General features: G+C 43.9%; 1 protein-coding gene and 1 pseudogene across 1 annotated transcript; both read right to left on the reverse strand.

Annotated features, from left to right (window-relative positions):
• Positions 1-3,525: 3,525 nt before the first annotated feature.
• On the reverse strand, positions 3,526-5,492 carry LOC118217160 (annotated as a pseudogene).
• A 1,092-nt stretch (positions 5,493-6,584) lies between these two features.
• Positions 6,585-16,789, reverse strand: LOC118216427 (adhesion G protein-coupled receptor E1-like). Its single transcript, XM_035397573.1, has 17 exons — positions 16,619-16,789; positions 15,964-16,116; positions 14,712-14,864; positions 13,513-13,644; positions 13,043-13,086; positions 12,793-12,888; positions 12,189-12,342; positions 11,109-11,228; positions 10,708-10,898; positions 10,043-10,207; positions 9,639-9,833; positions 9,213-9,430; positions 8,732-8,798; positions 8,178-8,269; positions 7,874-8,042; positions 7,209-7,301; positions 6,585-7,008 (listed from the first exon to the last, which is right to left on the reverse strand). Exons 1-17 carry the CDS (start codon positions 16,782-16,784, stop codon positions 6,967-6,969), a joined length of 2,250 nt encoding a protein of 749 aa, XP_035253464.1. The 5' UTR covers positions 16,785-16,789; the 3' UTR covers positions 6,585-6,966.
• Positions 16,790-18,468: the final 1,679 nt, after the last annotated feature.

Here is an 18,468-nt window from a genome sequence, read left to right on the forward strand (position 1 = left end):
AGAACAATAACAATATTAACGTTCAATTGGCATAAGTATTTAAAGAAAATAATAATAATAATAATAATAAATTATTATTATTATTATTATTATTATTATTATTAATAATAATAAATAAATAAATAAATAAATAGATAATTATAATTATATACGAAGGTCACTCAGTGTCCCTCAGGTTATGGCAAGCTGAGACATACTGAGCCGCAATTGTGGCTGTTGGTCCTTGTCCTAATAGGACTGCACATTTTTCATTCTTAAAGAATGGAAGTTTTTTTATAATTTCTGAAAATTTTTGGTAATATATTTTTCTAATATTTGTATATTTTGTACTCTCTCTCTCTATCTCTCTGTCTGCTCTCAAATTTAATATAACACTGAATCTGGCTTTACTCACTTTATATAGAGCAAGGGTTTTTGATGACTGGCCGACCATATCAAACCTGCATTGCGTTAGAGTAATTGAAAGGACAGGATTATATCCGAACTCAAATAAGTATTTTTCACAATCTTACTGAGAAAATCTTACAAAAGAGATGTGCTGCAGCATAAAACTGCAACCACGATGTTATGGCAAGTCACGGCGTGGAAACCGCAGGTGAACAGTATGTCTCTTAACAAAACAGGAAGAACATGCCACTTCCTCCTCAGTGGGGGAAAACTCAGAAACACCAAACCTCAAAAACTCCATTCAGTGTTTCCATGCCTCTATCAAACAAACAGTGCTATGCTTCTCTGCATATGTGGATATTTAGAGCCAACGTTTTAATGTAATTATTTTAACGGCTTATGTTCAAACGCTTTGTGAGTGAGTGAAGAGCAATCACATAAAGCTTGAACGCAGCAACTAAGGATAAGAGTAATAATAAATTAATGCCATAAGTTAAATAAACAAAAAAGATATTATAATAGCACATGTATTCAATACATTGTGTTGGATTTCATTCAGAGATTTGACCAATCAGACTCTGCGTATGAGGTACATGGTTGCCTAATGTTGGGGTGGGGGTGGGGGGGCAGCGGGGGTTAGGATGAGTCCAAGAGACCTGACTGAGAGGGGCCTTCAACAAAGATCACAACATAGGATTTTCTGTGGTGGTGGGACCCTGATGTGAGATCATTTCATGGGATCATTTCACCCGCAGGAACACGGTCATCTGGGCTAGCTTTGTCGTTCTGCAGTAGCACAGGGACCAGGGCCTTCCTCTTCCAGCCTGGTTTTTCTGTCCAATGAACACAGCCGATCTGGAAAAGAGCCAGAGGCAGCTTATGAAGGAACAGCGTAGGGCTGGGACTGTGGTGAGATATTGTATTGAGGCTGTATAGAGATTTTTTTTACAGAGATAGCTGATGATGTACTTATTATTAGGATCTCTCTCTCTCTCTCTCTCTCTCTCTCTCTCTCCTCTCACACGCACACGCACACATACACCACCCTCACCCTGTCAGCTGAAGTTAAGGTCTATTCTGAGGGTTTGTCATCACAGAGTTGACCCTGCTTTCGGCACCTCCCTTCCTATTCGCAGAAAGGTTTGGACACTGGGCCCTGATCACAGAATGCTTTACATTTATTTACAGTAACACATAAACTTAAGAACATAGGCACATACCACATACACCAGCACATATGCCTGCCACGCCTTTGCAAAATGAATCCACGCGACCGCAGTGCCTTAACAGGATGAACCTTCCGGCAGCTCTTTCCAAATGAGTTTAACCCAGCAACATACCACATATACCACATGTGAGTGTGTGTGTGTGTGTGTGTGTGTGTGTGTTTGAATGTAAAGAATAGGGGGTGGGGGCAGGGAGTGTGGTCCCTGTAGAAGGAAGTAAACTGGTTACAATGGATGTTGATGGATACATAGGGGATGATGTTGTTGTGTACATTTTAAGCACAGAGTCGATTGTCTTTCATAAAGCGCCATTGAGAGTATTTTTTTTATTGCATTTCAACACATGACTCAGAGTTGGACCCGTGAGAAACAAGGGCAGTGTCACTGACCACAGAGACCCAAGTTCCTGACCCATGTGTGTGGGTGGGTGGGAAAGTGTTTGAGTGCAAGAGCTTGTGTGTATTTGCATTTGTGTGTACGCGCACGTGCGCGTTTTACATTACATTACAGGCATTTAGCAGACACTCTTATCCAGAGTGACTTACACAACTTTTACATAGCATCCATTTATACAGCTGGATATATACTGAAGCAATTCCGGTTAAGTACCTTGCTGAAGGGTACAACGGCAGTGTCCTTACCCGGGAATCGAACCTGCGACCTTTCGGTTACAAGCCCAGTTCCTTACCCACTGTGCTACACTCCGTCCATGCCAACAGATGACAAATTAAAGGAAATACCAACATAAAGTGGCCGTGGGAAGGTGTCGGGGTGCTACGAGCCGCCAGAGCAGCTTCAGTGCGCCCCTGGCATCGATTCTACAAGTATCTGGAACTCCACTGGAGGGATGGAACGCCATTCTTCCTAAAGTTATTCCCTCATTCGGTGTTTTGATGGTGGTGGTAGAGAGCGCTATCTAACACGTCGGTCCAAAATCTCCCATAGGTATTCAGTTGGGTTGAGCTATTTACTGATGTCTTTCCCATAGATCTAAATGCAGACGTCACTTTAGTCACTGTTCCCATGGAAACACTAGCCAGCTGGTCAGTCTTTGTGACTAAAGCTCCTCCCATCCATGGCCCAATAATGAACCCTCTTTCAGAATTACTTAGATCTTTTCCTCTTTGGCATCTTGATCCAAATTCGAGGCCAACTGGGCCGGCTCTGTATTTTTCATACGTGCCACAGAGCATGACAGGATTTTAATTGCTTAATTGTATCATGTTTTTAATTGTATCATTTGTTATGTCTCTCCACTCATTTATTCAGGTTTCTCCTTTAATATGTCACCCATCAGTATGTATATATATATATATATATATATATATATATATAGAGAGAGGGGGGGGGGGGTGGAGGAGAGAATGTGTGTTTTGTGCCTGCAAAACTACAGGAAAATGGTGAGTAAATAAACAGAATAGCTTGAACTCTGGTCCTTTCCAGAAAAATGTGGAAATCTGTGAGTAAGACCAGTGTGATTCAAATAATACAACTGACATTGTGAATGCCAGTGTGTATTGAGTGCTCTCTGCAAGAATCCTCATTCCGTTGCTGGGATACTCAGATCTGGCCCTCAAGGTCAGTAGTGCTGCTGGGTTACTCTTTCCTTCTATAGTCCAAAAATGTTACTGATTTTCCAGAGATTGCACTCAACTGGTGTGCCAGGTTTAAATCATTCCCTGATTAGAGAGGAGGAATGAAAACCTAGTAGTAGTCCTACTGACCCTGAAGGTCATATTTGAGTATCCCTGTGCTGTTGCACTGAACTGGACACGTAACTGCATACATGAAAGTGTATGTGAAACTGTCTATGCTAAAATAAAACTATTTTACAAGTAATCTCAGACACATTTATCTAAATTTCAGTTTTACCTATCCACCCACTGTACAGGCAAACACAAGTTCATGTGTATGGAGAAAAAAAATTTAATTGAAGGCATGGTTTAAGTTAAACTTCAATAAGCATGTGTGTGTACAACATCAGGAATTATGAACAAGCAATGGTGATACTAAACATTTGTGGTTATAGAAATATAGAAAATATAGAAATAACTGCATCAAGTTGATTTCTATTATTATTATTTTCATGTAAACAAAATCTGTCTGAGGAGATATATTTCTTTGTAAACATCTGTTAAAATATTGTCAATACACTAACAGAATGGCTGCAGCTTTATGAAAACACCTAATTTGGTGTATATAGCTGTTCTGTGAGTTGTTGATATGAGTTGTTTCAGCCAACATAAATTCAGAATTCCTTAAATGTGCATATTACAACTCGGATCGCTTCAATCTCAGGGTTCAATTTGGTTTATGGATTTATGTTTTATTTTATGCTTTTCGAGAATATTCTTTTCCAGTCTTGTCCTTTTACAGTATGGTGTACGCTGCTGATTCCTGAAAGCCACAAGATGGCGCTAATTGCTAATTAACCATGCCTTCACTGTAACTGGTGACTCGTTATCAGTAGATGGCGCCATGGAGCAACATCCCCGGACAGCCAGTTTTGTCCAATGAACTGGGTTTGTTCTTTTGTATGCTATATGGTTTTGTCACTTACTTTTGTTTTCATTACTTTCATGGACATGCATATTTAACTAGACAGGCAAACACGGCTTCAGCTAACCTAAGCTTGTGAAGTCCCAGAAGTAAACCAGTTCTGCGCATGTTGAGGGAAAATCATTGGAGCACCCATTAAAGTGAATGGGGAATATCAAACTTTTGACAGATAAAGATAGATGAAGATAAAATAAAGCACGTTTGACGAAGTGAAAATGCCTTCACACTGTTATTGCCAACGCTGGGAGATTAATTGCTCTTTGTTACTTATTTCCGCGAGGCAGCATTATGCACAGCTCTTGTATAGCGCACAGGTGTGTGCATTTAGATGCGTTAACGACATTGAGGACTGAACGTATTACGTCAGCATGATGGCGTGTTTCCGCGCGTCTACAGCGGTTAATTCGGCAGCATGATGAGGAACCAGAACACCAGCCCCCGCGAGCCCGACACGCCCACGCAGTGCATGAGCGAATCGCGGCGCAGGTTGAAGTTGATGAGCGCCGCCTCCACGCCCACCTTGGCCAGGCCCAGCCAGAGGGCCACCACCTGGGGGCGGCTCTCCATGAAGACGGCCACCACGTCGCCCGCGGCCCAGCCCTGGCCCAGCGCCCAGTGGGCCACCGCGTTGGACAGCTGGTCCAGCTGGGAGAAGCTCCAGCTCTCCCACGTGGCCTCGTTCACCAGTGCCGGCTTGTCGGGGTGCAGCGCCACCGTCTGGGCAAAGATGGAAGGGACGGTGCTGCCTTAACGCATGTGGCGATGCAGGGCCAGCTTCACGCGCAGTAGCATGTACAGACCACTAGGGGAGTACAAATATGTCTTCCTTTTTTCTATTTATTTCCCCTACATTTTTAACAATGACAGTGCAAAATTTTAAATGGAGAATTAAAAATAAAATACATACATTACTTTTAATTATTATTGCAATATCCAATACAACATTACATCAGTACATTAGTTTAACTGAATGGTAAGGGAAGAATTGGAGTAATTTAAAATGCATTACTTCAACATTCTGTGCTACCTTGTAACATCAACTATGCAACTTAAAACAGATAAATATGAAAATGTGACTGGATATTGCACTAGTATGGCAAGGAGAACAGTATTAACAGGTTTGTAAAGGTGAAAACATCACGCACAGAATATCATGGCTGGGGTATAAGCATGCAGTACATAGGGCGAATTTCATTCAATTAAGTCCCAATTGCTTTATGATACCATAACAGATATCATGCTCTGCTGCCTCATTTGATATAAGTGACACCATATCTGAAGAGTGGAGGGTCCAAGGTTTTCAACACACCCCAATATCATTGAGACAACATGTCCAGGGGAGGCAGCAGAGCATGATATCTGTTATGGTATCAGAAAGCAATTGGGACTTAATTGAATGAAATTCGTCCTATGTGCTGCATATTCAAACCCCAGCCACATTTTCTATGACGCTTATTTGATATAAGTGACACCATATCTGAAGAGTGGAGGGTCCAAGGTTTTCAAAACACCCCCATATCATTGAGACAACATGTCCAGGGGAGGTAGCAGAGCCTGATATACACGATCCATTGACCTATACTAGCAGTAGAGAGGAATACATTGTTTAGTTGAACCACAACATTTTCTATCAAATTTTCTATCATGTTTATTTGATACCTTTGTCATCATATCAATTTAGTGAAGGGCTGTATGCAGTAAATGTCCAATGTTAATTCAAGTCTTAACAGATAACTTTTGGTCTAACTCTGGAATGTGGGTCCAAATGTTATCTATTTAGAGTTGATATTTTATTGTGTACTAACAAACCCATGCCACATAGTTTATCCTATAACAATTAGCCAGTAAGCTATCATCTAGAGTTGTTAGAACACCTCAGTGGTAACATGACCTATTAATTATGACAAATATGCTGGAATCAGTTTTATATTCTCCTAAAAAAGCAAGATCATGGTATTTCATATTTAGACTTACTGCACTTCCAAGAATCAACATGGCAGAAATATAAAAAAAAGCTTTATAAAAATACACTGCCTTTTTAATTGGTATTATAATTATAACGAAGGAGTATTTTTACGTCGCTAGGTTAGAACATAAACTTTGAACGTTTTCTGACGAATCTGCCGTCTTACTGTCGCTCACGGTCGCTCATTTCACGGTACTAGACGTTTGTCACTCGTGCCCTGCAGACCCTGTAGCTCTCCAGGACCAGGATTGGAGACCACTGGTGTAGATGGAAGCTGGGAGCTCAGGGAGACTCAGGGAGCTTCCATCTACACCCAGCAATTGTTCTATAATGCAACACTTTTTGATAGAAAGATATGGTAAATGGACTGCATTTATATAGCGCTTTTATCCAAAGCGCTTTACAATTGATGCCTCTTATTCGCCAGAGCAGTTAGGGGTTAGGTGTCTTGCACAAGGACACTTCAACACGCCCAGGGCGGGGTTTGAACCGGCAACCCACCGACTGCCAGACAATCGGTCTTACCTCCTGAGCTATGTCGCCCCATATATAGAGTGATTTCTCTACCCCAAAGAATCCACCAATAATATTACCTCCCTGACTCAAATTACCAAATAGTTTTTCTTTATGGAGTCTAGCAATAGCCTGGCTCTCTCTTGACCAGTTAGCCAATAGATTGGCGCAACCTTGCTGATTGCATTAATTCAGCTCAGATTCTTATCTTATGCAGTAACGATCACTAGGGGGAGCAGAGGAGGTCAAAGAGGGGGCCATGGTGGGAAAGACAGTATCCAGCACTTGAAAGCATCATGGGTCTTGGTGTAGCCATCAGATTTGTGACTCTTCTGTGTGCTGAGCACTCTTGGAAGCCTATGAGAAACAAAGACCATCAACACTGTTACTATCAACACTGTTACTATCAACTCTGCTATAACAGCACTGTTACTACCAACACGGTTAGTATCAGCACTGGACAGTGGGGACACTACTGTGATGTGTAGACAGGGGAGAACATGTGCTCTTCTCCTTACAGTGCATGAGAGTGTGTGGTGGGGGGGGGGGGAGCGTACCTGGGAGCTGCCAGATTGGTTGGTGCTAATTTCAGAGCATTTCTTCTGAGACGTACAGAGGTGGGACAGGAACTTGCCGTACTCTTCTCTCACCTGAGGGGGGCAGCAGAAGGCAGGCAGGATTGTGATTAAAACATGGTATTTAAGTGATCATTTTTCTTGACTGCAAACACACCTTTCTGGATACTATGGTCAAATAAATTAAAAGCACAACAACAAATGTGCTTTGATTCAAAAACACATGAACTATTGAACTATTTTCATCTTTGCACATTCAAGGCAAATCTAAAGCACTGTTTTGTGAATCTCTCTGAACACAATGCCGTCAGTCAATACAAGATTCACTCCAGTGTGTTTTATTTATTTATTTATTTTTGCAAATGGTCCAAATTTTCTGTAGTTGAATATAATCTATTGCAGTCATGTTAATCATGTCTATGAGCATGTAATCATGTCTATGAGCATATACCAAAATCTAATGTATGGGGAGTCATAGTGGCAGTGGCTGGAAAAAGAATGAAAACTGTGAGAGAATGAGTATACACAGACTAGGAGGGGGAAAAGGCCATCAGAGATGTGTATGTGTATGTGTGGGTGTGTGTGTATGTGTATGTGTGGGCGTGTGTGTGTGTGCGCGCGTGCGTGTGGGTGAGTGAACAGCACACCTGTTTGGAGAGCAGGCAGTGCATCAGGAACAGCAGCACCCCCTGTAGGCTGTTGAGGACAGTGAAAATGCACTCCAAGGGGCGATTGCCTTTTTCAAACAGGAAATAGCCGAAGATCCACATGTTGCCCAACACGCACAGCTGAACGACTGCAGTTACTGTGAATGTCCTGCAGGGGGGGACATCAGGCATTGATGATTGTAATATATGTGTATATAACAGTATTAGATACTTGTGGTGACAGTATGTGGGGCTATATGTGTATTCTTATAATGTGTAGTATATGCATGTATTGTGCACATACTTGATCTTCCTCAGGTTGGAGAAGTCTGGGTTGAGGCTAGAGAACTTTTCTGCCAACTTCCACACTGTTATTAGGAAGAAGAAGACGTTCACCTGGGAGAGAATGGTGATTGTGAAAAATATTCCAAAATAGTGTAATTGTGTTCCTAAACCTGTCTTAGCACAGAAAACTCTTCAGGAGACCACAGACAAGTATTTTCTCACCACCTAAAACTAGAGGAGGTCACTGGTGAGCAATGGTATGAGGATAAACCCACTGACTAAAGCCCTCTATCTGTGCAAAATGCTATGGCCAACAGTGTGCTACCATGTGGCCTGCTATTCACAGACTGTACTGACATGGTCTGGATTAGATACCGGACCACAGCAAACATCCACAGACAGGAACCCAGCATTTTAACAGGACAAGCTTCCCAGTAGCCCCCAAAAAGAAACACTTAGTCTTAGGGTACATGAAGGACCGGACTGCGGTGGGGCTGCAATGGGGGGGGGGGGGGGTCAGATTCGGTGCAGGGTGGTGGGGTGGGTTCTTATATCTCAATGTGTGAGACTCACCGTGATGATTATGCAGACAGGACCAAAGAAACTCCAAATTAATCCCTGCTTTGGAGTCAGCCAGCAGCTGTGGAAAGACACAGCACTGTTACAAAGCAGAGAGACAGACAGACATACAGGCAGACAGAGAGACAGACAGACAAACAGACAGACAGGCATGCAGAGAGACAGACAGACAGACAGATAGGCAGGCAGAGACAGACAGACAGACAGGTAGGCAGAGAGACAGACAGGCAGGCAGACAGACAATCAGAGAGACAGACAGGCAAAGAGAAAGACAGACAGGCAGAGAGACAGGCAGACAGAGAGACAGACAGGCAAACAGACAGAGAGACAGGCAGAGAGACAGACAGACAATCAGACAGAGAGACAGGCAGAGAGACAGACAGACAGACAATCAGACAGAGAGACAGACAGACAATCAGACAGACAGACAGGCAGAGAGACAATCAGACAGACAGCCAATCAGAGGGTTCCTCACATTCGCTCGGTGCCGTATCCCTCGGAGCGGACGCCGGCGGAAATGGCGACGATGATGGCGGGAATGCCGTAACCGGCCGCCGTCATGCAGAGGGGGTGCAGCGTGGTGTTGAAGACCAGCACCACCATGCGGTACAGCTGCACCCCCTCCAGACACATCCAGCAGGACGCCGCCAGGAAGAAGAAGTGAAGGAGACCGGCCACAAGCGCACAGCCAACCTGAGAGAGAGAGAGAGAGAGAGAGAGAGGGGGGGGGGGAAACATGATTGCAAAACAGATAGACTGTCTCTCTTTGTAGCACGCCCACACACTCACAAACGCATACACACACACAGACAAACACACACAGACACGCACGCACAGACACACACACACAGAGACCACCCCCCCCCCACACACATACACACACAGACACAAACCCACACACCTTGTTCTGTGTGCTGGAGATGCCTGCGAGGAAGACGAGGTTGGCGATGAAGAGGCAGACGCAGAGGTGGAGGTGGATGGTGTTGTGTGTTCCCTGGATGGAGCGGCAGCAGAAGAAGGTGACGATGCAGAGCAGAAGGCACACCTGAGACACGGAAAGCCTCACCCAGGTGATCACCTCCAAATGGAATGTATACTGCCAACAAACAAACAAGGTACATGCTTGAGGTGTCCCTCTGTATTCGCTACACACTCAAGAGCTGTCTTCCATTCCTTTGCCCTCTCCACAACAACAAGAAAATATCTTACATGCACACACTATTCAGGGAGAGGTGGGCAAAAATCCCCTCCCCCCATGGGCTCCTCCCTCCGTCAGCCCCTCCCCCCCCCACCCGTCGGCCTCACCTCCACCTTGTACAGCGCCATCAGCACAGCGAAGCTGCCCAGGTGAGAGCAGGCGCACACCGTGTGCGTGGAGTTGGAGCGCACCACCTTACAGCCCCGCTCAGACCAGCCCCCGCTCGCCCCGTCCCAGTAAACGCAGGAGTGGGAGCGGTTCTCCCCCGTTTCCTGGGAGAAGAACAGGAAGTGACGTGGAAAGCAGAACAGGAAGTGACCCAGGGAACATTTTTGTGGTGAAATGCCATCTAGGGCGTTCAGACAGGGGTGCTGGGTGAATTTCCCAAGCCAAGGATACAGATGTATTTTTATATTATTTCTAACCCTAACCCTAACCCCCCCCCCCCCCCCCCACCTCGCCAACGGCAGCCCAGCGTTCTGGTGAAAACCTGGCTAAATTCAGTTGAAAAGCGAGAGATTTTCAGGCAACTAGGATGTCGCCAGGCTATATCCAAGTAAAACTTGAGCTACTGTATATTGGGGCGAATTTAGTTTACATCAATAACGTCTCTCAATCTAGATCTCCACCCTCCTACACATGTAGAGGGCGTGGGGGTGGGGGGGTACGGGACAAGGGGGGTGGTGGTAAGAATTCAGAACAGCTACAAGCGAGAGAAACACAGTGTGAGACGGTTTCTCGTGATTTGGGATTCAGCGCTGGCTGTGCTCACTTGAAGGTGTGAGAAGGTGAGGGTGACGGGTTTCTGCAGGTGTTCCGTGTTCTCATTGCTGACGCTGACTGTCACCACTTTGGAGTTCATTGAGAATTTGGTGCCGTTGTGCTTTGCGCTCAGGCCCTGGAATGAGTCATTGGTGGATGACTCCAGGCCTTTATAAGTCATGAGAGAGACAGCTGCAAACCCTGGGTCAAAGGTCAGGGGTCAGGAGGTCAAGGTCACTTTTTTAGTGTTCGCATTGTCATCAGAAATGTTTAAAATCATTTGAAAAATTAACAATTTAACCAGGGTACAATAACACATTGCCATGTAAAAAGATGTTTTGTATTTGTAATGTAATGGTAAACAGAGAAATACAGATGATGATGATGCATTTGGAGAAAGATGAAGAATACCAGGGTAGGTGGTATCTCCGGCAGCAGTCTCCCAGTGTGTATCCAGATGTACGTGTTCAGTCGACAGGCTGATCTTCCCCTTGGGGGACATCTGACCTCTCTCCACTAAAAAAAACATGTCTGGCGAGAGACAAAGGGAATAAGCAACCCGAAGCATGGGTCTCCAATCCTGTTCACCCCAAGCTCCCTCAGAAATCCTGGCAGTGATATAACATCCTCATTAACGCTTTTTTTTCTCACCACCCACTACAGTCTGTGATCCAGTGGTTAATATACTAGCACATGGAAGCAAATCAAAAATTGGACATCATTTACTATGTACTGTACATTATTTTGATCGATTATGATTAGATATGTTTTTAGTACAATATAAATCTGTAAGAAATTACAATGATCACAAAATTAACAAGCGCATGTTATTAGAAAATATTTACTCGTAGTAAGTTGTCGTGCAAACATCCTTCCAGCTGAATTATCACCGGTTTCACTATGAACTCTTCACAAACATCAAGGCAGGTTGAATTTAGGCTTTTTAACTTGTAGGCTTAAAATAGCATGCAGATGAATAAGAAGATAGGCTTGTTCCTGGGTAAAATTTTTCACATTTGTCTTCCCTTACAGATTACAGTCTGCTGTAAGATGCCGCATTGCAGTTTTTTTTTGCATTGTCTCACTGTACATCGACTCATATCCAGCCCAACTTACACAGTATATATTCTTTTTTCATACAACACACACAGCTCAGTATTTTACTGTGACAGTGTACAATGACAGTGTCCCATCTGGCAAGCAGACCTATGCTGGTTTGGGATTTGGTTTCACTGTTTCAAAGAATACTTCTAAGACCTTCACTTCATCTGACAGTTGCCAGGGAAGATAGTCTCTGTCTGTCACTGTCTAAAAGCACTTCCCCTATACAGATAAGCCAAAGAACCCTTTTTTTGCTGAGAGCGTATGACCAGCCCAAAAAAACAGCCCACAGACTGGACTGTGCAAAGTCACGGTGATCAGCAGCAGGTAAAACAGCTGTCAGCGGACGGGAGCGTGCAGCAGCGTGCAGCCGTTGAATGGAGCTCCTACCTGTGTGGTCAGTGGATTTCCTGGTCCTGTTATTGGGCAATAGAAACCCTATCAGCCGCAGGGCATCCTCTACCACCTTCAGGAAGAGGGTTACCATGCCGTTAACTGTCAGCGGCCCAGCCGACAGCAGCTCGTCCATTATGGTTAACAGGCTCTGGAGGAAGCCATGAAGGAAGAAAAAAAATGAGGGGTGGGAGAGAGGGAGAGAATATATTCAGTGGGCGTGATGTGCTGCCGCTGTGATGGGCGGCAGTGTAGTGAAATGGGTAAGGAACCGGTCTTGTAACCTGAAGGTCACAGGTTCAATTCCCGGGATAGGACACTGCCGTTGTACCCTTGGGCAAGGTACTTCACCTGCATTGCTTCAGTATATATCCAGCTGTATAACTGGATGCAATGCAAATGCTTATTAAGAAATTTGTGTGTCTGCTAAATGCCTGCAATGTAATGTAACGTGCTGCTGTAAAGACACCTGAGTTGACTGTTTATGTAGTTTGAGTTTTGGGATGGTGGTTTGCGTTAGCTGTTGGTTGGGGTGCTGTGAAGCTGTGGGTTGGTTGGGGGTTGTTGGGTGTAGTGGTGAACAAATCGGGTTTTGTTTCACCTCCAACAGTGTCTCTCCTTCTGGTCTAGGAGAATCATTCAGGGCATTGCATCTGTCTCTCATCTGTGATAAAATTTTTTCAATCCCTGCTGGTATCTGAGAGGGAATCGAGGAGAGAGGGGGAAAGGATTCAGAGAAAGGGATGGAGGAAAGCTGAGTCCGTAAAGGTGACACGTTCACCATTGTAGCTGTTCAGTCTGAATCTCCATTAGAGGTCAGTAATGACCCAGTTTTTCAAAGTGAAGAGTACCTGGTCATGTGAACCCACTGGTGCAAAATGTTTGCAGGGCAGCTCTAAGGGAGAATGAGAGATTTGTTAGTGACCACCATGGAGATCCATCTGTCCATTATCTTTACCCGCTTATCCAGGGCACGGTCGCTGGGGGTGCTGGAGCCTATCCCAGCGTGCAATGGGTGAGAGGCAGGAATACACCCTGGACCTGTCACCTAGTCATACACACCATTCCCTCACACACTCATAGCTATGGGCAATTTAGAGTCTCCAATTCACCTACCTGCAAACCAAAAGTACCTGGAGGAAACCCACACGGACACAGAAAGGCCCAGGCCGGATTCGAACCCAAGACCTTATTGCTGTGAGGCGACAGAGCTACCCACTGCACCATCCATCATGGAGATCCAACACAGAATGCGTGCACTTTCACTTTGGTGATTACGCCCTCTGCTTCAGCCCCCTCCGCCGATTACCTATTCACTCACCAACACACTTTGCCAGGTCAATGCCATAGTTAATAAATCCACGCTTGCAGATGCACTTGTAGCTGCCCTCTGTGTTGATGCAGTCTCCACCCTCTCCGCAGATCAACCTATCAGCCGAGCACTCATCTACATCTGGGGGGGGGGGGTAAAGACAGAGAAGGAGGGAGGGTATAAGAGAGGGATGGATGACAATCAGCCATCAACAACAACAATAGGACATCCTAATGTAATTTTGCTTCTGTGCATAGCTATCTAATACAGTGATATATAATGTTCCTGGATGTCAGCGAGGCCAGGACGGAGTGTAGCACAGTGGGTAAGGAACTAGACTTGTAACCGAAAGGTCGCAGGTTCGATTCCCAGGTAAGGACACTGCTGTTGTACCCTTGAGCAAGGTACTTAACTGAAATTGCTTCAGTATATATATCCAGCTGTATAAATGGATACAATGTAAAATGCTATGTAAAAAGTTGTGTAAGTCGCTCTGGATAAGAGCGTCTGCTAAATGCCTGTAATGTAATGTAATGTAATGCCAGCTGAGGGTGGGGCCAAGAAGAGAAGAAGAAAAGAGCAGAGTAAAACCCAGGTCACTCATCCCAGAATAGTTCTTAATGACTGCAGAGCAGGGGTTTGACCTGGGTCATTGATCACAGAGCTTTGAATGAGCAAAAAAAATGTACACATAACTGAATAAAATCCATTGAGCAGAAATACGTGTATCGGTGTCATGGAAACACAAATCAGGGTGTGGTCTGTCACAGGAATACCTCTCAAATTTAAACCTTTCAAATTCCAGATGCTTTCAGGGAAAAAAAATATTTGGAAATATTGGTTGATGATTTAAGCATATGGACAAATGAACGGTGAACTCTATATGAGTAGAAGACAGAAGCCTTCTGAGTAAGTGAAAATAGTTTATTAAGAGAAAGAGAGGGAGAGGGAGAATGAGAGAGAAGGGGAGAGAGAAAAAGAGGGAGACAGAGAAAGAGAGGGAGGGACAGAGATGGTGTCTGTAGATCAGTGGAAGGACGCTAGCACAGAAAGAGAGGAAGTGGAAGCACAGCTGTGGTTGGGACAGTAATGAACTTTTTCCTACTTCTATGGAAAAAAAATAAACTTGAAGCAAAATCTAAAATATTTCATTAAGACTGAACCACCCTTCCACCAAATGCCATAAAAGTAATGAGGGACATTCTGACCTTTACATGTGATCCCATCGGTGGCCAAAAAGGTTTCTGCCCCGTTGCTGGAGACAAATCCCTGTTTGCAGCTGCAGGAATATGATCCTATTGTGTTCTGACATGTCGTGTTGGGACCACAATAATCCCTGGTTTCAGCACACTCGTTTATGTCTGCAGAACAACAAGAAAATGTTTTCACGTACTGAATAATTCATATTTCATGTGCACAAAAGAAAAAAGACTCCAAGCATGACATGGTCTAATTCATTTCTCACGCAAAAAAAGAAATGGTTTAAGATATGATAAATGATAACACACGCAATGTGATGGCTGCATAAGAGAACACACTGCTTCGTCTGATATTTTTTTATTGATACTGCATTGGAGGAAGACCTCATTCAAATACAAATGGTCATCCATCCTCTCAGACTCTTGCTGAATATCCTGCAGATCGAGGAGGGGGGGGGGGGAGGGTTGAGAGAAGGTGGGAGGCAGGGGTTGATTGAGGGGAAGGGAGAAAAAGCAAGATAGGAGGGAGGGAGGCAGAGGGAAGGGGGGAGGAGGGGAAAGAACTGAGATGTTGGGAGAGGGGAGAAGAGGAGAGGAGAGGAAAGGAAAGGGAGAGAGAAGAAGAAAAGAGCAGCGTAAAACCCAGATCACTCATCCCAGAATAGTTCTTAATGACTGCAGAGCAGGGGTTTGACCTGGGTCACTGATCACAGAGCTTTGAATGAGCAAAAAAAAAAGTACAAACAACCGAATAAAATCCATTGAGCAGAGATACGTGTATCGGTGTCATGGAAACACAAATCAGGGTGTGGTCTGTCACAGGAATACCTCTCAAATTTAAACCTTTCAAATTCCAGATGCTTTCAGGGAAACAAAATATTTGGAAATATTGGTTAATGATTTAAGCATATGGACAAATGAACGGTGAACTCTATATGAGTAGAAGACAGAAGCCTTCTGAGTAAGTGAAAATAGTTTATTAAGAGAAAGAGAGGGAGAATGAGAGAGAGAGGGAGAAAGAGAGAGAGGGAGAAAGCGAAAGAGAGAGATAGAGAAAGAGAGGGAGGGACAGAGATGTTGTCTGTAGATCATTGGAAGGACGCTAGCACAGAGAGAGAGGAAGTGGAAGCACAGCTGTGGTTGGGACAGTAATTAACTTTCTATGAAAAAAAAAAAAACTTGAAGCAAAATCTAAAATATTTCATTAAGACTGAAACACCCTTCCCCCAAATTCCATAAAAGTAATGAGGGACAATCTGACCTGTACATGTGATCCCATTGGTGGCCAAAAAAGCTTCTGTCCCGTTGCTGGAGACGAATCCCTGTTTGCAGCTGCAGGAATACGATCCCACTGTGTTCTTACATTTTGTGTTGGGACCACAATCAGCCCTCATTTCAGAACACTCGTTTATGTCTGCAGAACAACAAAAAAATGTTTTCACGTACTGAATAATTAATATTTCACGTGCACAAAAGAAAAAAGACTACAGGCATGACATGGTCGAATTCATTTCTCACGCAAAAAAAGAAATGGTTTAAGATATGATAAATGATGATAACACACGCAATTTGATGGCTGCATAAGAGAACACACTGCTTCGTCTGATATTTTTTTATTGATACTGAATTGGAGGAAGACCCCACTCAAATACAAATGGTCATCCATCCATCCATCCATCCATTATCTATGCCCGCTCATCCTGAGCAAGGTCGCGGGGGTTGCCAGAGCCTATCCCAGCGTGCATTGAGCAAGAAGCAGGAACAGACCCTGGACAAATGCTCATTTTTCTCTATAAAAAATATACAACTACACCCCCTTGGCAAGGCTTCCCTCTTCTAACGAAATCTACGTTCATAATTAGATTTTTTTTAAACTGCCACTTCTTCCCACTCTGACAGGGTTTGAGCAGTATTACCTCCACATGAATCATGTGTGAAATTGACAGCACGTGATCTCGTTCTGTACCCAGAGTCACACTGGCAGTAGTAGCTGCCATTGCTGTTGAAGCACACCGCATTCAATCCACAGACTGGCTGCTCCTTATCGGCGCATTCATCCACATCTGTAAGGGGAAATAACATCAGAGCTGAAGATCGGAAAAACACTGGCCTGTATTCAAGCTGCATATGTCTTTGGCATACAAGTAAATGACAGCGGTGCGGTTTTAGTGATTGCTGAACTTGCCAACAACTAACGTGCCAAAAAGTCTGTGAATCAAGGTGTAGTTGTGAATTTTTAAATGCTGATTTTTAACTGTCAGTTAAATTTAAGGACTGAAGGTGATTCCACCGGTCATCATTTTACACATTAAAAGCAAAAAAAAAAAAGAAAACCCAAGTGCAAAATGGGAAGGAGCCACACATATATTGTGCGAACAAGTGAGAACTTAAGCACGTTCTTACAACAAGCTTAAGTGGTCGAGAGATTTGAAGCAACTACAGTACACCCAGCACAAAAAGATGGCCACAGGGCCTAGTTTGAGAACCGATGCATAACAGGAATTCATACAGTCCATGTAAAGGAGGTGTGTCACAGAGTTATGGGATCATGGTCAGGCACCAGAAGGTTGTGGGTTCAAAATCGGGAAGACCCATGAGGCCCGTACCAAATGCAGATGGTCTTAGCAAATATATCCATTTACCATTTACCATATCCAGCTACTGGTCACATATTATAATTATTGCAGGAAACTTACCAAAACAACCATCACGTCGTAGTTCAAACCCTACTGGGCAGACTGAGAGTGCCAAATCTGCCATCAGGGAGAAAGAGAGACCTGCAGGAGGAAGTCGAAGCTGCCGTCATCATCATCTTCATCATCCAACGCGTTTCTGGGTACATTCAAAAGCCGTGCACTTTTAAAAGACCACTGACCACCAGAAACTACAGAAGGGAGCTACAATGCAGGTGCCATCATTACCCATAATTCCAAACCAATGGCAGGAAATGGGTTAAAAAAAAAAAAAAAACATTTTATGTTATTCCATGACCTTGTGAGAAACTCCTAACATAATGGAATCACACTTAACAGAACCACAAACACCAGCACCATATCCACCGATACCGCTCACTCTCCACTACAACAAAACCACAAACACCATCACCATATCCACCAATACCACACACTCTCCACTACAACAGAACCACAAACAGCTGCACCATATCCACCAATACCACACACTTTCCACTACAACAGAACCACAAACACCAGCACCATATCCACCAATACCACACACTCTCCACTACAACAGAACCACAAACACCAGCACCATATCCACCAATACCACACACTCTCCCCTCCAGCATAACCACTAACGCCAGCACCATATCCACCAATACCACACACTCTCCACTACAACAGAACCACAAACACCAGCACCATATCCACCAATACCACACACTCTCCCCTCCAGCATAACCACTAACGCCAAGACCATATCCACCAATACCACACACTCTCTTCCCTTGGTGTACATCACTAACACCGACACCATGGCAACCCAATCAGCACTGCTATTACACACGTCATACTTACGCAACACAAAACAGCACAATACCACACTCTACCTAAACCACAACGAAGCCAATAGTTTTTCAATCCACAGAATCAAAGTGATGACAATAATGTCCACTTCATTAAAAAGTGCAACATTTTCAAATCAATTTGAAAAACTTATATTTTATCAAAGTTTCTATATTTGAGAACATTTAACTTATAAGCAAACAAATAAATAAAAATAAACACACAAAGAACTTTTTGATAGA

This window comes from Anguilla anguilla, chromosome 17, assembly GCF_013347855.1.
Source record: "Anguilla anguilla isolate fAngAng1 chromosome 17, fAngAng1.pri, whole genome shotgun sequence".
Taxonomy (NCBI): domain Eukaryota; kingdom Metazoa; phylum Chordata; class Actinopteri; order Anguilliformes; family Anguillidae; genus Anguilla; species Anguilla anguilla.